Consider the following 26,630-nt stretch of genomic DNA (forward strand, 5'->3'; position numbering starts at 1 on the left):
CAGATAAAAAAAAATAGAGGATCTGGGGAATATGATGGAATTCCAACATAGGAAACAAATGGAATCCATAAAACAGATACAAACAGATTTCCAAGAGATTAAAAACTCCACCGAAAGCCTGTGCAGCAGAATGAACCAATGTGAGGGTAGAATTTCAGATATAGAAGATAAGATTGCAATTAGTGAACAGGAAAAGAAAAATGGCTTTCAAATTGTAAGGGAACAAGAGAAATCAATCCAGCAGCTGCTAGACAATGCAAAGGAGAATAACGTAAGACTGACTAGAGTCAATGAAGAAAGAGGAGAGAGTGCAGATGACATAATAAAACTGTTCACAGAAGTGATGGCAGAAAACTTCCCAAGGAGGGGAAAAGAACTTGACATACAGATAAGTGAGGCATATAGGACTCCATCTAGCCTTAATCAAAAAAAAATCTACACATAGCCATATAGTAGTTAGGAGTCCAGAAATCCAACAGAAGAATAAAATTCTACAAGCAGTGAGAGAAAAGAAACAAATCACATACAAAGGAAAGCCCATCAGAATCACAGCAGACTTCTCAACACAAACCCTCAAGGCAAGAAGGGCTTGGAGTAATGTATTTCAAGCCCTAAAGGAAAACAGCCTCCAACCCAGATTGATGTACCCTTATCTTTCAAAATTGATGGAGAAATAAGATACTTTCATAATAAAGAGCACCTCAGGAACTTCATAAATACCAAACCAGCACTCCAAAAAATTTTAGACAATACCCTAGGAAAAGACAATGAGGATCACAACCCCAGGAAACCCAGCAGAATGAATCCATTGGGCACGACAAATTAAATGCAAAGGGGGAGAATTCAACAAAAAGAAAAAGTCATGACAAGGCTTTTAAAACTTTGAACTTCATCTCCCTAATGAGTGTATAATTCAATCTTATTATTGTACTGATTAGTATTTTTCTGATTCTAGAGTTGCACATCATTCCTTGTGCTATACTGGCTATTTATCATCTTCTTATGTCTACATTTTATTTGGGTTGTCTATTAAGAGCTCTAAGAATTCTTTATATATTCTGGTCATAGGTTATATGCATTGTAGATATCATCTGTTTAAGGACTACTTTTTATTTTAATGATGTCATTTAAAGTTCTAAATTTTGATGGAATCTCATTTATCAATTTTTTTCTTTTACACATCATGTTTTTTGTATCCTAGGTAGTTCTTAAAAAAAAAAAAAAAAAAAAAAAAAAAGAGCAGCCTTAGAGATAGTCTAGACTCATGGAAGCCACGGTTAGAAAAATAAACCATTCCAGTACCTCCTCAGATCATGCCCAACAATATTTTGGCCTCAGTAAATTCATGAGGTAAGAGTAAAATGACAAAAAATATTTAATTAGGACAATAACTATAACAACTAGTACAAGACATTGACCATGGATGTGCCTTCCACACTGGCATGGTTCCATCATATGCTTTTCACTGCTGAATGGGAATCTGTGAAGGACAAAGGAGAAGGTGGTGACATAGATGCTGAAAAGAGAAAATGAGTAGAAATGATCCACTGACTTGTTTATAAGAAAAGTGTAAAGTTTAGCTTGAAACCTTAAGAGAATTTTTTTAAACCCAGCATAGGCTTTTAGTTTCAAGAAAAATTAGTAATGTTTTGAAATGCAATGATTTTCCTTGCTGCTCTGAAGACTGAAGACAATTTGGCACAAGTCTGTGACACCCTTAGAATTTAGAGGATCTATCACTTCTCAGCCTTTTGGCTAAGATCAAGTGTAGAATTTAGAGGATCTCTAAAGGATTATGGAAATATATTAGGTTATATAGTATCCCCTAAAAGTTCATGTCCACCCAGAACCTCAGAATGTGAGTTTATGTGAACATAGTCTCTGCAGATGTAATCAAGAAGAGGTCATACTAGATTGGAAGGAGCCCTAATCTGATGATTGATACCCTTATATGGTAGAGGGAAGTCTGGATACAGAAACAAACAGAGAAAAAAAGGTATATAGAGATAGAGGTAAATGTTGGAGTAAGATGCCAAAGAGTGTCAAGAATCGGCAGAAAAGGGGAAAGGAAAAATTATGAGAAAATGAAAAAATGGAAACAAAATCTTTGTAAATGGGGAAGGGTGAAGGGGGTGAAGGGAGCACAGGGAATGGGGGAAAAATAAGAACCAAGATACATCATGTAGAGGTACAAGCACCCAATGATAAATGTAAACATATTGTATACCTAAAATGTACCAATAAAAGAATTTAAGAAAAAAAAAAAAAAAGTCACACAAGTATTCTTCCCTAGAACTTGAGTGGAGCATGGCTGTCAGTGTTTTGATTTTGGACTTCTAGCCTCAAGAATATGAAAGGATAAATTTCCTGTGTTATAAGCTACCCAATTTATAATACCTTGTTAAAGCAGCCTTAGGAAATCAATATAGGAGATCACTGCTAAGATGCTAATATAACAAGAAAATACATATACAAATGCAAAAATAGGATTCCACTGTGCCTTTCCTAAATCTTTACATTCTTGCCTTAAGAATCATTTTGTGGTTCTGTAATCAGACAATAATCCAATCTTGACCAAGAAGTGAAGAATAGGAATGTACATAGATATCCTTTGTTGATAAAAGGAAAATTTCCTTGGACACTGCACATGAAAGAAAGTTAGCAAGACATAGGTCAGTCTTGCCTTAGCCAACCTTGACATAAAACGAACATTTCATTTGAGAGCCTTCAACCAAAATAACACATATAGTAGGAAAATTCTATTTGAAAATTTTAAAACTTTGTGGCCACTCTGTGGGTGTGAGTGGATCTGTGTTAGGTTAACATACAGAGCAGCTGCAAGGGGAGACATATATGTAAGACTGAAAATTCAGCCAAAATATCTGTATTTTCCATGGATAAGGAAAAAATACAGATTTAGACATAGGGGAAGAAAGGGCAAATACTATTTCCTTTTGCTTCTAGAGACCAAGCCTAATATTTTAATCCTATAAATAAGACTGAGGGCTGGGGATTTAGCTCAGTGGCACCACTGCCTGCCTCCCAAGTGGAAGGTCTGGAGTTTGATCCCCAGTACAAAAATAAATAAATAAACTTGTGGGCTCAATTTATGAAAAAAAAAATATGACGGGTTTTAAGTCTGTTTCCCATCCTTTGTGCTGGCTAAAAGTGGATGGCCAGAAGAGCTTGCCTATGGAAAAGTACATTCATGACTTTATGAAGAAAAAAGGAAGACCTGGAGCTAAGTTTGGGATGAGAAACAGGAATCTAAATTGTAGAATGAATTACACACACATTCTGGCTTTCCATGAGCAGCTTTCAGAGAAGAATTGATGGGCCAAGAAAATTAGAATGGAGGAAATGTGAAGAAGGTCTGGAAAAATGGTTTTATGGCCACAGTAACATGGTAGCTGGACAGGTCCTGGGGAAAGTGAGAGCTGACCTTGAGAGAGTGGCTGAGGAATTTTAGGATGGTTATGCCTAACAGTAACACTTTTAAAACATGCTGTGCTTGTTTTAAGAAAACAAAAAAAGAAAAAGCCTCTCCCGTCATCTTCATATCATCAGCAAATATCTGCTACGATCAACTGCCTTGTAGTAAAGTCTTTTAAAAAATTAAGAACAAGATTAAGATCTATATTCGTTTAACATAAAGAATAATCATAAGGGTCAAGACACATGTAACTCAGCAGAAGAAACTCAGAGATTAAGAGATATTTAAATTATCTTACAATGCCTAGAGATAATGAGGACTTTGGTTAGATCAACACAGGGTTTACACTGTGCATGGGAGGGACAGTGCCAGTTCATTTGAACTCTGAAAGAAAAAGTGACCCTACAAACCTGGATGACTTCGAATGCAGCTGATACATGAGTTTCATAAAAAATTGAAACAAATGCACTCATTTATTGTAATTCTCTTTAAAAATAAATATATTAGGGCCTGAAGAGGTAGCCTAGTGATTGTTCACTGACGTAGCTCATGTGATGCCTTGGATTTGATCCCTAGTACCACCATCAAAAGAAAAAGAGAGAGAATCATTTTTGTAAAAAAATGTATATATCATAACTGCTTCCATTTGTAGAGCTAATCAAATGCTTTTATGTATATTACTGGCTTAATCCTTACACTAGCCTCCCGAACAAAATACACAGGCCAGGTAAGACTCAGAGATAAAATAATTCATCTAAAGCCACATAAATAATAAATGACAGAGGAGACACAAGAAATCTGGTCTTCCAAATTATAATTGCTTCTTCCACTACATCATATAGTAAAGAATGTGCCAACAGCCTTAGAGAACTTACATGGCAAGAGATTTGGTTATTGGGGGATTAGCTAAATGATTTTCCTCATTTTCAATGAATAATGGTCCTCTGAGGATTTCAAAGGAAGGAATGTTTGCTTCTTTCTCAGTTGAAAAGCAGAGCTGACTTTCAAACCAGTTTGAGAGTAAAAGATATTGGAGAAATACGAACCTATATTTTCCACCACACTTCTACTCAAAGCCACTGTCCTGGGCTGGGGATTTAGCTCAGTGGTTCCGGCATCAGCCTCGCAAGTTCACGGTCCCAAGTTCAATCCCCAGTACCAAAAAAAAAAAAAAAATTCACTGTCCTCTAGTATATGAAAGGGAAAAAGTAATAAAATTTTGGGTTCCAATAGTATTCTCTGGACTCAAGTCTTAACAAATAAAAATAATGTTTAATTTTATCCATTCACAGTATCTCTGAGTACCTTATGTTCAAACTACTAAGTCTATCTAGAAAGTGGTTAATACAATAGACATACTTTCAGTCCTTGTGGAAAGCTTAACTGGTAAAAATAGACATTAAGCAACTATGCATATAAATTAACATAAATGGTGCTAACTCTATGGGGGAAAGAATATGAGGCCATAATCTAGACTAATAAGAAAGAGCCAATATAGGGGCGGGTATTTAGCTCAGTGGTGCCACCACCTGCCTCACAAGTGCAAGGTCCTCAGTTCGATCCCCAGTACCGAGAGAGAGAGAGAGAGAGAGAGAGAGAGAGAGAGAGAGAGAGAGAGAGACAGAGAGACAGAGAGAGAGAAAAGAAAGAAAGAAAGAGAGAGAGAGAAAGAAAGACAGAAAGAAAGACAGACAGACAGACAGAAAGAAAGAAAGAAAGAAAGAAAGAAAGAAAGAAAGAGAGAGAGAAACCCAATATAAATTATGCAGTGAATAAAGAGGTCAGTTTCACTGGATGATATTGGAGAAGAAATTGAGGACCAAGCCTTCTTGCTGCCAAAGCAAGAAGCCAGTGAAATATTTTAAGCAGCAAAGTGAAATAATCTGATGACTGTTTTTAAAAAAGGCATTATGGCTGCCGTCTAGAGCATAGAGAGGAGGGGGAACAGGAAAGGAAGCAGGAAAATTGGTCCAAATGACAGATAATGGTAATATGGCTCAAATCACCATTATCTCTTATTTCTTATCTTTTACTTCTTCCCCCAGCATCATCCAGTGAAATTAATCTCTTTGCTCACTGTCTTCCAGTCAAACTAGCCTGTTTTTAGTTCCTCACACACCACTTGAGTAGAAGTGGTTAAGATACAATGAGTCTGGGTTTGAGATATATATTGAATTACAATAAGTGTTAACTGAAAGTGTGGGGTGATGATGGTATCGGGAATGACTGCTCAGGTTTCTAGTTTAAGTAATTGAGTAGGTAAGTCTTGTATTTATGGAGATGGAGAAGTTGAGAGAAGGAGTAGATTTAACTGGAGAATGAGGAGATACAGAAAACAAGAGCTCACTCTTGAATATCTTAAGTTTGACATATATAAGCTATATCAGATACATCCAAGTGGAGATTAACAAGTAAGTGGCTAGATAATAATTCTGGAACTCAACAGAGAAGTTTGATTTGTTTCCATATAAAAATGTGAAGAGTGATATTTACATAAAACTTGAAACATTGGGAATGAATACCAAAGCTTTTAAAAGATACATAGAAGAGAGTCTAGATTTGGGGGGCTTCCCGTTATAGCAGCACAATTTATAATAGCTAAATTTGAAAGTAGCCTATATATCCATCAATAAATGAATGGATATTAAAAATGGGGCTTTTATACATAATAGAGTGCTACTCTTCCATAAAGAAGGATAAACTTGAGTCCTTTGTGGGAAAATGGATGTACCTTAAGATCATAATATTAAGTGAAATATATCAGACACACAAGCTTAACTATCACATGGTTTCTCTTATATGAGAAACTCAAAATATAAATAGAGGCAAAATAAAAGATAGATAAAAAGTAGGAAGAAAATTTTTATCAAATGGGAAATGGGATGGAGGAGGGGGGAGGGAGAGGAAGGAAAGGGGAACAAAAAAAGAATTGAGATGTTATGTACATGTATCAACCTCCCACAAGGAATGTAAACATTTTGTAATGCAAACATGTACTAATATAAAACAAAAACTGAAAAAAGTAAGTGAAAAATAAACTTACAGCAAAAATAGATGCAACGGATAAGTAAAATGGAAAGCCTAGTAGAGTGTGTAGAAAGAGGAAGGAGGTGAATCAGTAAAGAAAATATTTGTGAACAACCCTATGAAAACAGAATGATATTGATGTATTTGGAAGAAATATTTTACTAATTATCAAGATGTGGAAAACTGATCTGACATAGTACTCTTTTTTCCTGAGTATTAGATTCACCTTGACTCAATGAAAAAGAAAACACATAAGAATACTCACTGGATTTTATTAAGAGATCACAATGGTAAATAGTATCATTACCTGATTCTACATCAAGGGAGTATTTATCAATAGCCAAGTTCAGGGTCTGGTAGGCAGTGGTACAAAAGTCTTCTAAAATCATGTATACAGCATTGTTGACATTAGGAGGGATAGACTTGGTAAACTTCATTCGACTGTTCACCACAATACTACCATTTCTGAAGTTCAGAATTTCCAAGTTCTGGAACCCTGAGAGATTTGACTGAAGATAGGGAACCAACTGTAATACATGAAAAATGATTAATTTATTGACAAAGTTTTTCATTTGTTCAATATACACCAAAAAGACAAAAAACAAAGAAACAAGGATGAGCTCCTAGCCTACTTTTCCTATTTATATTATATCTACATTCAAACTGTTAAAAAACTATAAATTATGAATGATATGAAGCTATAAATTAAGAATGTTATAAGATATTCATGATGTCATGAGAATACTATGATATTTGGGAACCACATAGAACTCATAAATGGTTTTTAACACCCAGGGATTTTCTTTTCTTTTCTTTGCTAACAGGTCACAACAGTAAAGGCATGGATACTCACAAACCTGTTCACACAATAAGTGTGAGCTTTTACATTTTATTTTAGTCCCAGAATTCATGAAATTTGATCTTCAGTATCTAACCTATTCATATCACCCTCATGCCATATTTCTGTTTTCCATTTCTTGAATCCACCTGTCTTACTGTTCTCCTACCAACTCCCAAGCCATGATACTATCTCTGTTGGTAGTAGGAAATTAATCCACACAACAGACCAGTTTCCTGGGCTCGGTCTTGGTGTGCTTGATTAAGACAAAAGATTCGTATATGATTATTCACTCATCCTCATGTTTCAGTGTTGAGCTTACCAATTCTAAGAATCTTTGCTCCAGGGCTTTATATTCCAAAGAGTTTTTATTAAATAGATCTTCTGAAAAAAGCATGTTAGTGACTCGGAGGCTGAAGAAAACTACCAAAGCTCCTGCAGTCTGGGCATGACTCAAGTCACCTCCTCTTGTGGGCTGAGCCACAGTAGCCATCTCCGTGGAGTGAAAATTTGTAAACATTTCCACATAACTACCAACTTTGCCATTTTGCTCTCGGGTTAGCTCAGGCTGATTGTAATCTGTGCCTACCCGGTCCAGTTCTAATGAAATATCCTGTACGCCCTTAATTACTTCATCCTCCAGCAGGGTGGAGCTTGTGGTTGGAGGTAATCTGGTGGACTGTGTCATGGAAGTTTTCAACCAGAGTCCATCAGTACTCTGTGGTGTACTTGCCAAGGAGTCTCTGTGTAATTTCCCTAGGGAAGAAGTGCTTGCTGAAGCTATATCTGATTCTGGGAATATGGTCCACACGGGCTGCAGATCTGGCTTCACCATTGAAGTCTTGCTGTCAAACCATTCGTGGCTAGATGACTCTGTAGTTTGTTCTCTATCCTTGATCAGGAAGGTATTCACTTGATTTGTTTTATCAGAAGAAGTAGCTGTCAGTAGAAAAGGTGCTTTGGTAACTGTGTGGTAATCAACATCAGGAATCTCTGAAGTGTGCTTAGAAAAAGTTGGAGAAGTAGAATGAATTACAGACACTGCCAAGATGGACACAGTAGGTTCAACAAGGGGCTCTTCCTCTGCAAATTTTGTGGATTTCTCATCATGCTTATACTTTGAATGCTCAATAATTTGGTCTGTGTAATCCATTGTGTTATCTATAACAAGCTTCTCATTTATACCTTCAGGTGGCAAAAGTGAATTCTCATCTTCAAGCCATGACTTAGACAGTGGTTCAGTGCTCTTCTCTAATGAAGTCTCACTCCATGTCCAAGAAATCAGATCCACCTTTTGTCCAGACCCAGAACCTAAACCACTCTCAAATATGAATTGTTTTTCCATAGACATGTCTGGAAACAAATGGCTTGCTTCCAATTGGTCTTTGACTTCAGAGGCCAAGGGGTCAAAGCCAAAAGGTACAGTTACTTCTTTAGCAAGAAGATCTAAGGTAACAGAAGAGATCAGATCTGGTGAAGATGTCAGGGACACACCAGAGTCTTCCAAGGGTGGTATTGTTTGTTTTGGCACACGTTGAATGAGTGAACCTGAAGGCAATGGGTCAACAGAAAGAAAATCTTCTGACTTTTCAACATTGGCTAATCCTAAAAGTAAAGTTTACATTCATTAATCTACAAAGTTGCAAAAATATATTCTTATTTCTCCTAATAAAACAAGTTACCTATTTTTTCTACTAAGCAGGAAAGTTGCTGACTTTTATATCAAACAAACAAGAAGACATGATAATGTGTTTGTACTCTGAAGTAATCATTTGTGAATATAGACCACTCATCTCTGAAGATAAGTCTTTGACTATTGAAATATTTAATCCTCAAACATTTGATATTTTTATCCATGAAAATAGGAGACTCCTGATAGCTATGCTGACAACAAAGACTGAATCCAGTGGAAATTTAGGGAGAAATTTTCCTGGAAATTGTGATTCTCCCTGAATTCTCAATTTCTCTCATGTTTATTTTCTGTCATCCTTCAGATTCACCCAATTTTCAAAATCTTGAGCTCGCTACTCCCATCTTTGTTCACCTTCCTTTTTCACATTTATGTTCCATTATTAAGTCACATTTATTTTTCCTTTCCTCTACAAAATCTAGATCATCTATTTTACTTTCATTTATTTATCTATTAATTTATTTATCTATTTATCATCTATTTTACTTTCATTTATTTATCTATTTCATTTATTTATCTTGCCTTAGTTCAAGTTATCCCCTTCTCAATACAACCATAACCTAAAATCTTCAGATTAGCCTCCACAGTTAATGAGAAATAATCTTTGATGCCATTTGTCTACCATTTAAATATTCAAGCAAATAATGTAGTTCTTTAATAGTAGTGGTAGTAGTAATTTAATTAAATTATATAATCTTTAGAATGACCTTCAAAAAGCTTTTTAATTGATTTCTATTTCATCTCCAAGTTAATTCTATTTATTAGTTTGGACTATCTAGATCACCAATTAAAGCTGATTGTTTCCTCTCTCACACACGTTTCTCAAGGCAATTTCTTCCTAGTGAATGCTACTATGTTTTTCTGTTCAGCATAGGCCTTTTTCTCTTTAAAATCCTTTTCATCATATACAATATAGATATATGAAAAGAGATTAAAATTCCTCACCATTTTCTAATAAGTGAAATCCAGATGTCCTCTCCTCAGAAGCCACAGGCAAGACATTCTGAAGCACTGCTGGAGTGACAGAATGAAGAGTCAAGCCGCTAACCTCTAAAACCTTTGGGGAAGAACCGAGGACCACCTTGAAGGGAGAGGCTAATTTAGGTGTAGACACTAAATCCCCCAAAGGACTTTCTGACCAGAGTTCCCTGCCGGTGGTTGAGGGAGGATCAGAGCTGAAATCAAGTGGTGAAATATTGCTGGTGGTGGGTTCATCTGCTGAGGGCCATTCAGCTTGAAGGGTATTATCCTGGGAGGAGAAAAAGGCTAAATCATATAGATGAAAGAAACACAGAAAATACTATCTATTCCCCAATTTTCTAGGGTCAAGGAGGGAGGAGGGACAAGGGCTCTAGAATCAAACAGATTTGTAGCCAACTCCCAATTCAGCCACTTAACTACAGTAGTTGGAAAATCTAGAGAAAAACTATGTAGCTTCTCAGAACTCACCTGTAGAAGGGGCAAAAATGAGATAATATATTTAAAAGACACTAAACAGTGATTTTTTTTTTAAACAGTGAATTTGCAGGAGAAAATAATTGTTTCTTTTGCTTTAGATGGTTCATTTCCCTCCCATTTTTAGCTTTAAATAAATTTAAATACATAAAGGTTACTAATATCTGCAATCATTGCCAAAGACCTAAGCACATTGCCCACAGCAGGAACAATTAGCAATTTTATTAATCATTCTGAAAGATATTACAAATTAATGTCCTCCATTTTGATGAGAAATGCCACCATATTAAAAGTGGTCTGATAATTTCAAATAAGTAGCTCTGCCTGTGAAATGGCATTATATCTTCAAAATACAATTTCCTCTTTCTAGTTTTTTTCCAGTGTAATACTAATCTTAACATTTAGCTTCAGGATCACAAAAGCAGAAGCACACCCCTTGAAGATGCTTATTATTTAATCTTATGAAGACTAGTCTATCTAAAAAAATTTAATGATGATAGTAATAGGTAAAATGGCCATGGTATTTAATAGAAGTTTATATATTTTATTCTATGCTTGGCATTAGTCTGGAATCTAATAACTTGAATCTATTGAAGTAAAATCTACTGTATGAGAGAAATGTACAGTATGTAAGAGGAAGCTGAAGGCCATCTTTAAATAACAAGATACAATTACAAATGATCTATAGGGAAAGAGAAAGATTTCAGGATAAGAAATTCCTTCTTGAGGAATCCACCATCAGAAGTGAAACTGAAAATAGTGAGAATTAGTTCATGAGTCAGGTCAATAAAGTTGATATAATCAAGGAGACATCTTCTGGCATTCATCCAGTAAACTTCGGCATCTTTTTTTTTTTTTTTGGACCAGGGATTACACTCAGGACCTTGTGCTTGCGAGGCAGGTGGCAGAACCACTGAGCTAAATCTCCAGCCCGCTTCAGCACCTTAAGAGTATGTAATTACAAGGAGCAGAGTTAAACTTACATAATCATATGCAGTAGACAACAGTTTCTAATTGCTGACCTGGGTATGTGTACTTCTGCACAACTTCATACAAAATAAACACATAAAGCTGCTCCGTATTTCTGTCTACAAAGTTGATGTTATTCTGGGTCTTTTAAGAATGGACCAAATTGAGAGAGTAAGAGTTCAGCTCCAGATAAATGAGAAGACATACAACTGAAGTCTAGAATATGAAATTGATAATATTGAGTAAAAATACCACCATGTCTTGCCAAAGGCTTGGTTGGATGCTTTTCAGGGTCATTTTTGGTCTATAAAGATCTTGTTAGGAAATGGGGCCAAACACACATATATGTGAAATGTGAACCTAAAAAAGTACCAAAGTTTAGAACTAGAAAGACTCTTAAGAATATAGCCCAATCATGTCTAATTTTATTTTGAGACAGGGTCTCACTTTGTAGTTCAGGCTGGCCGTGAACTCATTATGTACCCCAGGTTGGCCCTGAACCTGTTCCAGTTCTCCTGCCTCAGCCTCCCAAGTTCTGGGATTAGAGGCATGTGCCACCACACCTGGCTCCAATCATGTCTATAAAAGACAAAGAAACAAAGTTCAGGGCCAGGGATTTAGCTCAGTGGTTTCTCCACCTGCTGCACGAGCGAAAGGACCCGAGTTAAATCCCTGGTACCAAAAAAAAAAAAAAAATAGAAACAAAGTTCACAGAAGTGAAATGACCAGAGCCACAAAAAAGCAGAAAAAAATTCAGAATTAGAAGCTGAGCCTCTGGATTTCCTTGTCGCATTGTTTTCCCCTCACTATAGCAGGCTATTTGTTCAGAGGCCTCAACAAGTGCCTATACCCAGATGGTGAAAGGGTTCCTAGAGGGTAACCAACCAAGACTTGGCAGTCTATACTCATTGAGTTAGCATTTTCCACAGATCCAGTTGAACACTGAAGGGAAGGAGAGAAGGAGGTCGTTTTTCTTTCTTTGTTGGTACCGGGGATCAAACTTGGGACCTTGAGCTTGCGAGGCAGGCAGCAGAACCACTGAGCTAAATCTCCAGCCCTAGGAGGTCATTTTTTAATATTTAAATGTCTACTATGAGGAATAGGAAGATTGTACAGAAAGAAAAGTTCTATTCTCTTTTCTTTTCCTAGTATTTAAAATCACACATATATATATATATATATACTGTAATATATGCATATATATCCTACTACATTTTTACTTATCATATTTTATATATATACATCCCACTTTCATTTTATATATATATAAAATATACATATATATATATTCAGAGGAAATTAACAAGGCCATTTGTTCAATACCAAGTTCTGTTTTTCAAAAAAGTAGTTAGGGTGGTACCATATCAGAGAATTAATGTTTTTCCCTCTTAATTTTCTAAAACTACTTCTGGCATCTGAATCACCCTATTTGTTTGGAAGTCTGTCTACTACCAGACTGGAAACTTCTGGTAAGTAAGACCACACCTTTACATCTTTGTTTCCTCAGCACTTGGAATACGAAAAGCACAAAATAAACATTTGAATGAATGAATGAAGACCAAATGTCAACATTCCTTTAACCTTTTTTCTGCAATATGGAACTCAATAAAAAGAGTATTACCAGCAATTCCATATTCAAAACTGAGTTGCTCTACAACCAAGTAGAAAAAATGGCTGCATAGATCAATGTTTAAATGAATTCAGAAAGCCTTTCCAAATTTTCATTGCTGAGAAAATGCAAAGAAACAAAACTTTCAAGTAGCTGATATGAGATGAAAAGAAGTCTTAAGAGAGGACAAAGAGTCAAGAATATAGATGAGAAGGGAGTTCCCCTCCTGTATCTGCGACAATAAGAGATTCCTATATTCATTGTAGATAGGTCCCTAGAATTGTGTTTGCAGGTATCACCTTTGTTGCTTTAACTGCACTTGAGGAAGTCATTTTCTTTTCTAGTGGATATTTCCCTATAAGTGAAGTGGAAAGTAAAAGTGTAGTGGAAAGAGGAATTCTTAATGGAGTTGGGGGGGGCGGTAAAAACAAACATGGAAATTCATCCCATGCTGTTTATGTCCAAATGGGAATGTTTTCAGACCGATTTAGAAGGGGGCCTGAGAGTCCCTTTCATTTGTTAGCTAGTCGATACTTTTACTCTTTTTCTCTCTCTTCTATACACACACAATTTTACATGCTTTAGTGGCTAAACTTTCTTCAATATAATGCCTGTGCTTTCAGTAAAAATCTATACACTGTACCCATGTAACTCAAATCATAATTTTGTCTTAATTATAAAAACTATTTCTGGGTAACACAGAAAACAACTTGGTGGGCACGTATAACTTAATTATCACCAAACAAGTATGAACCATAAATAATAAGTTTTCTACCATGTGTGGTCTGGTATTATAGACTTCATTTAAGCACTATGAAAGTTTTAAATTTTCTGAACCAACACTTGGCACTCATGAGATGACAACTATGAGTAATGTTCCAGGGATGATGCAAGAAAATATTTGAAATGGGAACAGCTTGAGAAATTTATGATGCCAAAGTAAGTGAGTGAGGAGACGAAGGACAGAGCATAAGTGTCTGGTTCTAGGCATAAAACACAGAAACATACCAGAATAGATTGTGGTGTTGCCTGAAGATTTGAACTTTGGGTATTCCAAACTAGGTCTTCACTTTGGGGAAGCAAAACGCCTCTCACTGAGGAAAGAACAACATTAAAGGACTTTTTTTTAGCTAAAACACTGTTGTATTTGAGGTGTAGTGATAACTACAAACCAAGTTCTTCCCCTTTACAGACTAGATTTTAGCAGAATATATGAGGTACACTTGCTTAGCAAATGTTAGTGTTGTTGAATTATTTTACTTACATTAGTACAATCAGATTGAATTATAAGGATCCAACATACAATAAAGATTTTTACCATTGTTATATTTAGGACACTACTATATTATTTCCTTTTCTCTCTCAAGTCCATTTTCACTCTTTTTCCAGATTCCCATGAAATAGTTTCAAAATGATTTTTATTTTTACAGAAAATGCCTTTGATAGGCTAGGACACCTATACCTTCATTGCTATAATAATGTTGAAAAGTAGATTAAAAAGTAGATTGCATAATTAATTCAACAAAGACTTACTGAAACTTTAGTTGTTACCATAGACTTTGCCCATGTGAAACTATAAAAACTAATAAAGAAAAGTTTCTCTTAGGAAGCATTGCCTATGTCAGAGAGATAAATAAACACAAATTGGAAAATATAAAATAATGTGAGGGGCATATATAATGTATGTAACACAGGCAAAGAAGCAATTAATTTTGTCTGAAGAGGAGAAAGAATCAATAAAAGATTAAAAAAAAGAAGGATTTGCCAGAAGTGTGACCTAGGGTATGCTTATAAAATAGAAGCAGAAACTCTTCATTCACCTGTTTCCACATACCTGACTTACAGGGATCAAGCAAAAGCCAAAAATCATATTTACATATTTTCCAAAACTCTTTCCAGTTGTGTGTATAGTTAACTTGTCTTCTATGAAAAATAAGCTTCACAAGATCAAGGATGATCATATCTTTTGAGAATGATGATCAAGTTACCTAGAAAGCTCTAACCTCATTCAGAACTCTGAAGCTGGTATGATAATAGAAATATACTTTAGGAACAAAATTCTGAATAATTAAAACATACAGTTAATAAGAAACCAAGCCACTAACTGGCATGGTCAGAATTAGGTATCTTAAAGCTTCTGTTAAATTTTATTACAAATTCTAAGAGAATTGTTGACCTCTTTTTTAGGAGGTACCTCTACCTCCAGGCGCCATGTAAAAGGAAGATCTTGCAGTGATATCTCTGAATTTAGTTTCCTAAACAACCTCACTTTGTCCATTACATACACTAATCTTCATGCCATTTTTCTGTCACCTTGGCTACTGACCTTGGTGTTTGCACCTAGTCCTCAATCTTGTTTTCAAGCTCTCTTAGGTTTTTTTTTTCTGTACCGGGGATCAAACTCAGGACCTTGCACTTGCGAGGCAGGCACCAGAACCACTGAGCTAAATACCTGGCCCTTTTTTTTTTTTTTCCTTTGGTACCGGGGACCTAACTCGGGTCCTTGCGCTTGAGCAGCAGGTGGCGAAACCACTAAGCTAAATCCCCGGCCCTCCCTTAGGTTTTGACCTCTTAACTGTATTTTTTCTGAGTTTGACCCCAATACTCAAAATCCTAAAGTCTTCTGCCCATAAGCAGTACTCATGATCAGGCCGAAATTTCCGACTGCAAGCTTCTTAGAGAAGACGTTCACTATTTTATCTGGCCCAATTATTCCAAGATTCAACAAAGGCAAAGGAATATTATGAGGAAAGGAGCCCAGGGTGCCTACCATGCTCCAAAATACAAAGGATCTATGTTTTAGAACTAATAGCTTTATATCACTAACATTCACTAACATCTTAAAGTCTTGTGCAACTCATACAAAGTGTTAAGATTACCTTGTGGATCTGTCTCAGCTCAGTGTCACATTAAAGAAACAACCATCCAGCAGACAAAATAGTTTAAAAGCCTAGTATTTGTTTTAAAATGTTCTCTTTTTTCAAGAATAAGGGGTCATATCACACAGTAAAATTTTTCTCTTTCTTTTGTCTCTTACCTCTCTAACACACAACCCACATACATGTATGCACAGATGGACACAAGTATACACACTACACACACCATGATACTGCCTGGACAAACAAGGCTTTCTTATCTCTCTAAAAATTGTTTCTCCAAACTCTAACCCCTCAAAAATCTTGATTCCCTAAGTACCTCTCTGTCTTACCTTATAAATCTATTTCATTCTCTTCCACTAACCATTTTTTGCCCTTTCTATGTAAATCCAGTGAGTTTCTCTAGCTTCTCCAGTGTCTATTTTTGTTTGTTTATTTCTGTATCTACACACACTTGCGCGCATACACATACACAGGCCTAGGTTATAGCTGCCTGAAAGGCATTAAATCAAACTAAATTAGACCTAAACAAGCTTCAGTACTTACAAATGTAAACAAAACAAAAGTACCTAACTTAAGTGTTTACTTATATAATATTATATCTGAGTATGAGCCAATCACAACAGCTGAGCATCTATTAAACCAGGTAGAATAAGGCAAAAACCAGGCTTTAACCAATTAATCCACATCCTCCATATCCTTAACCTCACTTTCATTTTCTGCAGTCATCTCTCATTTTCTATTTGTAAATATTATCCACCCAGGGAAAGCCCCAGAGTCTTATAGAACCTGTCCTGATTCTAGGGGCTGCCTAACTCATGAATCATTCTTTGCTCAACAAAACTGTTAAATTAATTTGTCTAAAGGTTTTCTTTTAATGAAGGATTGGAGCTCTTTTCCCTTTAAAAACGTGTGAGAGGGGCCAGGGATTTAGCTCAGTGGTTCTGGCGCCTGCCTCGCAAGTGCAAGGTCCTGAGTTTGATCCTCTGTACCAAAAAAAAAAAAGAAAAAGAAAAATGTGTGAGAAGAGCTAGGTGTGGTGGTCCATGCCTGTAATTCCAGCACTCAGTAGGATGAGGCACGAGGTAAAAAATGGGACCCTGTCTCAAAAAACAAATAACAAAAAGTATGAGAAATAAAGAGGCTATAGCCTCTCATACATGGATTTTCATCTTTGACAACTGGTACTTCTCCCATACTTTCACTTCAATAAAATATACATTTTAAACGCTAAGCTATCAATAAGTAATGAAATCATAGAGAAGCAAACATGAGGTAGCAAGTAAATTAACAGACCCCATGTCCCTGATGAGTTAAGATGTTATGTCTAGTAGCCCAACTCTAAGCAAACTTTAGTCTCCGGTTTATTAGGCTACACTTCACCCTCCAAATCCAGGGAAGTCACCTTCTCCTTGATGATCTCTCTAAAAAGACCTACCTGTTCATTATGGATCATAGCTGGATTTCCACAGCTATATGAATTCAAAATTAGTATTGAATTTTCCCCAGCACCCAGTTCTCCTGTGACCAAGACCTTTGAATAGCTTTTCTGAGTTGTTCCTTCTCTTCTACTGTCTGCCTTTTAAGCCTTGATCACCTGAATTTCTGCTAGAATTCATATCTTAGTTGCTTTGCAGCACTACAGATTGTTTCAATTCATACTTTCAGTTATACTACCTTTCTTTTCCTTATACTTTGCTCCCACTTGTCCAAATATTTCTAAATGTCATGCTATTCTCCACTTTCCTTGTCCATAAATATCCCAGAGAGCATTTGATTAAGCTATCCAAAATAGCTTCATGGCTAATGCTCCATATATAATACAATGATTCTTGTGCCATACATTCTCAGAAAACTCTGAACCACATATAATTAGATAAATTATTTTTCAGCAGACCATGGTGGAAAAGAATCTAAAACTATTTTTTAAAAAAAACTCTATGACATCATTAAAACTCACCAGTGATAAGCTGAAGAGAATCAGGATCTGGATTCAAGGAGGAATTCCCTACCAAAAAATTCTGGTGCAGTGTCTCAGCAATATAATCTCTGAAGTTACCAATTGTATAAACAGCAGTGGGCCTATCATCCAATTCCACAAGGCCATGGTTTTCTACTTTGTTGGAATGAAGGCTAATTAGGTCCCATGTGGTATTACTGACTGCCTCTCCATTCAAGGTAACTTCATAATGAACATCTATTCCACTGTGGATGGAAAAAAAAAGAACAGATTAGGTCCAGCTAAGGAAGCACAGCTAAAATAGTTTTAACCCATAAAGGACAAACATACCTAAGGGGGAGAATCAAAAGGAATGGGTTCCATCAACATTCTCTACAAACTTTGGGGAAATTTTTTTCCATCCCTACCTTTCAGACAATGGAAAATCAAAACTCTAAGAACATGGCAAGAATTCTAAGGAAGACACAGAGTCAACCTTGCAGAATTATCTGAGCCTCTTGTCTCTTCTATTCTCACATTTTTTTTTCCCCTTTTAAAGCCAATTCCTTTCTGTTAACAATCAGCCTTCTTCCTTCTTTCCCTATTAGCACTTCTCCTTGATTCTTTTAAAAGAAAGCCTTTCTAACTTCTCCCAACAATAAGAAATCTTCTTATATTTCTTTATTGTTGTTGCTGGAAAAAATATGTACCAAACCATAGTTTATGGTGGAAGTCAGACACACAAGCTTAAATATCACATAGTTTCTCTCATGTGAGAAACTCAGTATATAAATAAAGTGCAAAACAAAAGACAGATAATAGGAAAAAGAGAGAAAGAAAAAAATTACTGTAATCCAGCATGGACAATGTATCTAAATGTACTAGATTTAGTATAACTGTCTTGTGTGTTTTATATGTCTTTTGACCTATTAGTCTGATTGTTAACCTGTACATATGATAGTTAACTTTATAACGACTCATAAGATAAATAAGTGAATCTGAGCCTGGTGATAAATAAATAAATAAATAGATAGATAGATAGGATGGGAAAAAAAGAATTAAGATGTGTTATGTACATGTTCAATTCCTCACAATGAATGTAATCATTACGTATTGCAAACATGTACTAATAAGAATTAAAAAGTTTTTTTAAAAATAGTAATTTGGAGAAATAACATCAGGATACTAAATTTAAAGCAAATAGGAATACTCCTCTTAGACCAGTGATGGCAAGCCTTTTAGAGCTTCCAGTAATAACAAATAGCTCATAGCGACACACATGAGGTAGGTTCACCACCACTGTCCTAGACTCTCACCCAGATTTCTCTAACAACTAAAAGCTCTAAGAACTTATAACATGACATTTTGTGTGGCTTTATATCTTTAATTTTCTAATCACTTGAGTGAAAGGTTTTTATCATTTTCAGAATATTGTTGAGGAAACTGAGCTTTAAAGATGCTATGACTTCTTTAAGTTTCATAATAAAGATGTAGTAGAGTAAGGATTTAAACAAAGATGTACCTCACTCCAGCACCTGCATTCTAAACTACAGTATGATGCTATGCTCTCAGTGCTTTAAAGAAGCTATTTTTATAAAAAGTCATTGTAGGGAAAGCTCTGTGCTAGTCACCATGCTGGCTTCCAGCCTGTCTCCACACACAGCCAGGACAGGCAGCAGCTGCAAGCCCTATCAATATCCCTCAAGGGACAAGGAGAGCACAACCTTTCAGAGATAAACCATCCAGGACAGATGTACAATGGAATCAATTTGGTGCTTCAAACATTCCACAGTAGCAAAATGATTCCCAAATCAAAGCACAAAATAAATTCAGTGGATCTTCCTCTGAACTTACTTATATATTCTTATTATAGCCTTCCCTGACTTGTTTTGTTTTTTAATGTTACAAGACTGCTTCTCTTCCCTTGAGTTTCTATCCCCAAGGTTCAGCTTGATACCTGCCACTGAGAAGTACCCAGGGTCTGCTGGATGAGTGGAAGTCTATACTTGTCTGAATATAAGAAGAAAACTACAGCCATAGCTAAACAAAAAATATCACCAGCATGGTGCTGTACTCCCATGATCCCAGCTACTCAGGAGGCTAAGCCAAGAGGATTGCAAGTTTGAGGCCAAACTAGGCAACTTAGCAAGTCCCTGAGTCAAAGTAAAAAATTAAAAAGGGCTGAGGAATAAGCTAGTGCTCCCTGGGGTCAAGCCCCAGTAACCCTCCTCACACACACACACACACAAAATGGTGTCAACAAAATGATGATATCATGCAATTTAGGGAAAAGAGTTATCAATAATTTGTTACTGTTTAGTGGAAGGCTTCTGATCAGTATGTTAGAACTTCCTTTTAAGATACATCTCTAGATTGGAAACCAATAAAAGCTATCATACCTTAATTATACTGTCCATTAAAGTCATTCAACTTCCTCTTCCTGATTTCAAACTTGTAAAGAAAACTTCTGATTATAACTCCTTACAGATTTTCCTTTGAGAAGACAATGTATGAGCCAGCCATTTAGTAACTGGACAGCTGGTAGATGCTCTCATCTTAAATAGAACAGTGGGAATCCTAGAGAATTAATTATCTTTTGTGGTTGGGGAAACCACATGTGGTCTTAAGAAACCATGTGGGGAAACCATGTGGTCTTAAGAGACCTTTCCTTCCTGGGAGCATAGACTGGTTTGAACTAGTTCTGAGCTACATGGTACAGGTGATGCTCAGGACTGTAGGAAATGCCATGAAAGTGACACCCCACCAGGGCTGGGCATTTAGCTTAGTGGTTCCGCCGCCTGCCTCGCAAGCGCAAGGACTCAAGTTCAACCCCTGGTACCAAAAAAAAAAAAAAAAAAAAAGTGACACCCCACCTGCTATATAAACAGCCAGATCTCTCTGATGTTCCTGTCTCTATTAGCATTGAAATGGTTTTATTTCTTTTTTTATCAGTGAGTGGAAATGCTGAATCACTTCAATACTGTTTTCCTCTCAGATCTGATAAGCTGCCTCTTTTAACTGGATCATTTAAGACTCTTAAAAACGATAGCTGAGAATTCTGATGTCTAGATAATAAAAATATCTGCTATCGTCTAGAAGTTCCCTCAATCCCTTAAAGCAGTTAAAGCCTTCAAATTTTGCACATTAAGACATGTTGATCCATGGATAATTTCCAATCTTTCTTTATAAGGAAAGAAATTCAGTAAAATACTAAAATAACAGTGATGGTTCTAAGGTGGAATAAAACAGTAAGAGAGACACCTACTGGTCAGAACTCAGCACATCATATTCTCTATTGCTCTTTAGGAGCCTTCAGTCTTTCTGGGGTACTCTGGCATACAACAGGTACTGCCATCTCTAGATCTTTGCACATCCACTTTCTTCTCTTTACAATGCCTGCTATTATCTCCACCCCATATTATCCCCCACATGCACACACTCACTTTTTTCACCTGGCTATTTCTTTTTTCTCTCAGTTCAGATGTCACCTCTTGGGGGAAGCTCTTTCAAAAACTGAAGGTGTGATTCATGGTCATATTCTATCTCCTTCCAACTGTATAGGCACAATTATTATTAAGCTCTGTGTCTCAAACATCTAGAACAATGTCTGGTTCATAATATTTCTACAAATATTGAAAATAATGGGGTAAATGGTCAATTTTGTTCACTAATACAGGCAGATAAAACTGAATTTGTTCTATTTAAATGACAGAATGTAATACTCCTAATTTGAATCATTTTCAGTCTACAAATATAAAAATAGCAATTTTCCACATTAGAGAGTATTTATATTATCTTCATACATTTGTACGCTGTTAGTAATCATTTTAGAGACATTGTTTTAGGGAAAAAACTCAACGATGTGAGGATGTATATGCTCTCTCTCTGTTCAGTGGAATTGACTATACCATATCTCCATATTACAAAGTTGGGCTTCTCCTTGAGAATTTTACACAACCTAATATATTTACTTGTACTGTCAACATGACTCTAAAGTATGATGCAGTGATGAAAGAAAGAAAGAAAGAGAGAGGAAGAGGAGAGGAGAGAAGAGGTAGGAGCAGGGGAGGGGAGAGGAGAAGGAAGGGGAGGAGAGGAGAGAAGGCTGTGCCAAATAAACCCTGAATTGTGTCCTAGGCTATACAGAAAATCGGACAAGGAAAGTCAAGCATTTACTGGAAGGCTATCATCTGCTTTGCATGGCTTAAATATTACAGGGAGAAGATCAAAAGGAATGTTCCTGGATCAAGAAATGCAAATCAGGCATTCCTGACTAGATTATGCTTTACTGGCAAACATTATTTGCTTCCTAGTGTTTCCACCGGACATCCAAAACTAACACTTCTATTATAATCTTCCTGTCTACTAAGGATAAATTCATCAAAGATAAAATGGCTCAGTCAGGTGCTACATTTTATTGCTATGTTTTTGTCCTAGAAAGAGAACTCAAAAATATGTTTGAGGTACTGAGAAACCATGTATTCTTAGGGCCAAGAACTTCACTATGACCCAGAACAGGCTCAGTTCTGGCACAGTAATGGAGTGCAAAGATGTCTCTGGATAGACAAATTGAAAGAAAACCAAAGTCTATAAGAAGTGTGCTGGCGGTCCTCAGCCAGTAACTTTAAGTTAACCAACAAATACTCTACTAGTATGTTTCATCTTCTGAAATGGACTGAAACAGCTGTATATAGAAGAGTTTCTATATCTGACAGTTACTTCCAGAGACATCAGTCATGTGGAGGTGAAGTTCAACTTTTCTTATTTCCTCACTTTGAATGCCTTGACTGGCTTTGAATAAACAGATTTTTCAAAGGAAAAATTGTGATATTGAGGCAAGATAGAAGAAATAAAGATAGGTACAGATAAGGAAAATCATAATTTTAAAAATAAAAACTATAGCTTCTGGACACAAGTCCAGTTTAAAAAAAAAATTTGTGTGTGTGTCAAAGCACAATAAGCCTGCCCCATCCCCTTTTACCTGTGAATGGTTTCAGCCACCACATAAAGAGCTGCTACCTTTCACCTGTAAATTGAATGCCCTCTTTCCACAGGTTCACAAGTTTATACAGAGTTCCACATACAAATTTCCCATAAATATATCTAGCCCCAGGCTATGAATGCCTCTCTCTCTCTCTCTCTCTCTCTCTCTCTCTCTCTCTCTCACCCTCTTTCTCTGTGTGTATGTGTATTCTCTTGGACCCGCACTCTATTTCTTTGAGTGTCTACTTTTAAATTTCTGCCTTATAAATCCCTTTATGCCTCTTATTGACATGTCTTGAAATTTTTTTTCTGCAATGAGTGTCAGCAAACCTGCAACCTGTAAACTATTCTCTGAGTAGGGTGTGTTTAGATTCCTCATCACCACTTTGGGAACCTCCTACTTCCTTGTCCAGGGACAGTATAACATCTTATCAAGATCAACCAAAATAAGGATACTTCAGAGAAACTCAGATATTCCTTCTGCTATAGTACTTATTACAAAGCTGAAACTGAAGTTAGAAGTATGTATATTATATAGGGAAGTTATGAAGTACATAGGTATATTATATTGTATATTGTATATAATATTAATGGGTCCTACTAACTTAAAATAAATGAGTGAAGCTTGAAAGAGTTACAAAATGAATAGACACTTTCATAAGCATATAATTGTTTGGGGATATGTATTCTGTAAACAGAACATTTCTGTGCCACACAGTCATTCATATACAACTTAGTATATAAGCATACCAAAAAGTTACAGATAAATTCCATCAAGTAATATGTCATAATGCTGGAATTTTTTTAAAATTATACATTGGCTAATAATTGTATCACAAAATCTAATGGGTTTGCATGGATTTGTTGTATGTGTCCCTATACAGCAGTGTTAGCACTTAGTGAATGTATAACTTTTTTTATCATAAGGTTAACTTCAAGGTTTGGTGTTATTTTAGCATTTTAATCACCTCAAGAGGGCAGCACGAAAACAATCTGGCCTTTGGTTGAGTATACATCTCAATATATACACCCATAATACATATACAGTAGTATACATCAGCTAGAAGTACAGAAAACCAAAATCTGATTACCTAGGCCAAAATATCTGTTATTGCCTAGCCATATAACTTAGGACATCAATTTACCTTTTTGAGGCAAAATTTCCCAGTTTCTAAAAAGAAAGTGAGTATTAATTCTCATTTCTACTATCCCAGAGGGATCCTGAGATGATAAAATACAAAAGAAAAAGAACTAGCACTTTGACATCTCTGAAATCAATTATCATTACATATGTATTCCTAAAGGACAGAGATCAAGAATTATTCATTTCAGCCATTCCACCACTCCCAGCCCAGAGGAAGGGGCTTCAGGGCAGCCATTCCACTGCTCCTAGACCAGAGGTAGGGAATTCCAGGCCACCATTCCACTGCCCCCAGCAAGAGGAGGTGAGCTGTGTGGATGCCAACAGCACCACCACCACCACCACCACCACCCCCAGCTAAATGAAAAGACACATAAACAAGCCTCAAAAACAGACTTTCAGATCACCTACAGCAACCCCAAAGGGAAATAAGATGGAACACTCTGATACTCAACCACCTGGACTCTCTGAACTGGCAACAAAAGAGCATTTGGAAAAAATGAAATCAGAAATAATTTCTCAGATAACAGCAGAGATTATGCTCATAGTGCAAGACATGACTAATAAATCTAGAGAGAACTGAGGAACATGATGGAATCCCAACATAGGAAACAAATGGAATCCATGAAACAGATCCAAACAGATTTCCAGGAGATCAAAAACTCCACACACCCCAGTCGCTCAGAACACATGCCGAATCAGCCCTCTGCAGACAGGCAGGTCTGTGCACGCCCTACCGAGGTCCTGAGTCACGCGGAAAACACCGAATCACCCCACTGCAGACAGGCAGCCACCTGATTCCACATGACCAAGGCGCAGAGGACACCAGGCCACCAGACCAAGGTACTGAGTCCCACTGTTCCCGGCCCAGAGGTAGGGGCTTCTGAGCCGTCGACCCACTGCTCCTGGTCCAGAGGAAGGGGCTTCCCAGTCACCATCCCTCCCGCTGCTCCCAGCCCAGAAAAAAGGGCTTTTGGGCCACCATCCCTCCCACTGCTCCTGGCCCAGAGGGAGGGGATTCTGAGCCACCATCCCATTGCTCCTGGTCCAGAGGAAGGGGTTTCCCGGCCACCATCCCTCCGGCTGCTCCCAGCCCACAGGAAAGGGCTTTTGGGTCACCATCTCTACCGCTGCTCAAGGCCCCTGTCCTACCTCACCCAGCTCAGAGGAGGTAATCCATGCAGGCACTAACAGCCCCCCGCCCAGTTGAAATGAGAAAACAAATAAATAAGTCTCAAAACCAGACTTCCAGATCACCTACAGCAACCCCAAAGGGAAATAACACGGAAGCCTCTGATACTCAACCACCTGGACCCACTGAACTGGCAACAAAAGGGGATCTGGAAAAAATGAAATCAGAAATAATTTCTCAGATAACAGGAGAAATTGTGCCCCTAGTGCAAGACATGATTAATAAATCTAGAGAGGAGCTGAGGAACATGATGGAATCCCAACATAAGAAACAAATGGAATCCATAAAACAGATGCAAATAGATTTCCAGGACATGAAAAACTCCACTGAAAGTCTACACAGCAGAATGAGCCAATGTGAGGACAGAATTTCAGATATAGAAGATAAGATTGCAATTAGTGACCATGAAAAGAAAAATTGCTTCAAAATTATAAGGGAACATGAGAAATCAATCCAGCAGCTGCTAGATGATGCAAAAAAGAATAACATAAGACTGATTGGGGTCAATGAAGAAACAGGAGAGAGTGCAGATGACATAAAAAATCTCTTCACAGAAATAATGGCAGAAAACTTCCCAAGGAGGGGAAAAGAGCTTGACATACAGATAAGTGAGACATATAGGACTCCAAATAGCCTTGATAAAAAAAAAAATCTACATATAGGCATATATTTGTTAGGATTCCAGAAACACAACAGAAGAACAAAGTTCTACAACCACTTAGAGAAAAAGAAACAAATCACATACAAAGGAAAGCCCATCAGAATCACAGCAGACTTCTCAACACAAACCATCAAGGCAAGAAGAGCTTGGAGTGACATATTCCAAGCCCTAAAAGAAAACAGCCTCCAATCCAGATTGATGGACCCTGCAAAACTATCTTTCAAATTTGATGGAGAAATAAGATATTTTCATGACAAAGAGGACCTTAGGAACTTCGTGAATACCAAACCAGCACTCCAAAGAATTTTATACAATAGCCTAGGAACAGACATTGAGGATCACAACCCCAGGAAGCAAAGCAGAATGAACCCAGCTGGCATGACAAGAAATTAAATGGAAAGGGGGAGACCCCAACAAAAAGAAAAAGTCATGGCAGTGACAACTCAATACGTTTCAGTTATAACCATCAACGTTAACGGTCTCAATCCACCAATCAAAAGAAATAGACTGGCAGAATGGGTAAAGAAGCAAAATCCAACAATATGATGCATACAAGAAACACACTTAATTCAAAAGGAAACTCATAGACTGAAAGTTAAAGGGTGGAAAACAATACTGCATATGACAGGAACCCGAAAAAAAGCAGGAGTAGCTATCCTCTTGGCAGATCAAGTAGATTTCAAACCAACACTAATTAAGAGAGATGAAGAAGGACACTAAATCCTTGTAAAGGGAACAATCCAAGAGGAAGACATGACAATCATAAATATCTATGCACCAAACACTAGTGCACCCAACTATATAAAACAAATACTAA

The 26,630-nt window shown here is 36.9% G+C and overlaps 1 protein-coding gene across 8 annotated transcripts in view; it reads right to left on the reverse strand.

Annotated features, from left to right (window-relative positions):
• The window catches only part of Impg2 (interphotoreceptor matrix proteoglycan 2), a 240,980-nt gene that overhangs the window by 135,295 nt on the left and 79,055 nt on the right, over positions 1 to 26,630 (reverse strand). For 7 of the 8 annotated variants that reach the window (XR_015452507.1, XR_015452506.1, XM_087214545.1 and 4 more), the window contains 5 exons: positions 17,858 to 18,102; positions 14,030 to 14,115; positions 9,934 to 10,237; positions 7,621 to 8,903; positions 6,768 to 6,987 (listed from right to left, as the gene is read on the reverse strand). Coding sequence is in view for 6 of the 8 variants with exons in the window: in XM_087214545.1 (XP_087070671.1) it covers positions 6,768 to 6,987; positions 7,621 to 8,903; positions 9,934 to 10,237; positions 14,030 to 14,115; positions 17,858 to 18,102 (2,138 nt within the window). In the remaining 2 variants the exon portion in view is untranslated. The remainder of the gene's footprint in view (positions 1 to 6,767; positions 6,988 to 7,620; positions 8,904 to 9,933; positions 10,238 to 14,029; positions 14,116 to 17,857; positions 18,103 to 26,630) is intronic. The other variant, XM_087214533.1, reaches the window with a different exon arrangement.

The sequence above is a fragment of the Heterocephalus glaber genome, unplaced genomic scaffold (genome assembly GCF_053883595.1).
Source record: "Heterocephalus glaber isolate CG9 unplaced genomic scaffold, H.glaber_assembly_v1.0 deba00000122, whole genome shotgun sequence".
NCBI lineage: Eukaryota > Metazoa > Chordata > Mammalia > Rodentia > Bathyergidae > Heterocephalus > Heterocephalus glaber.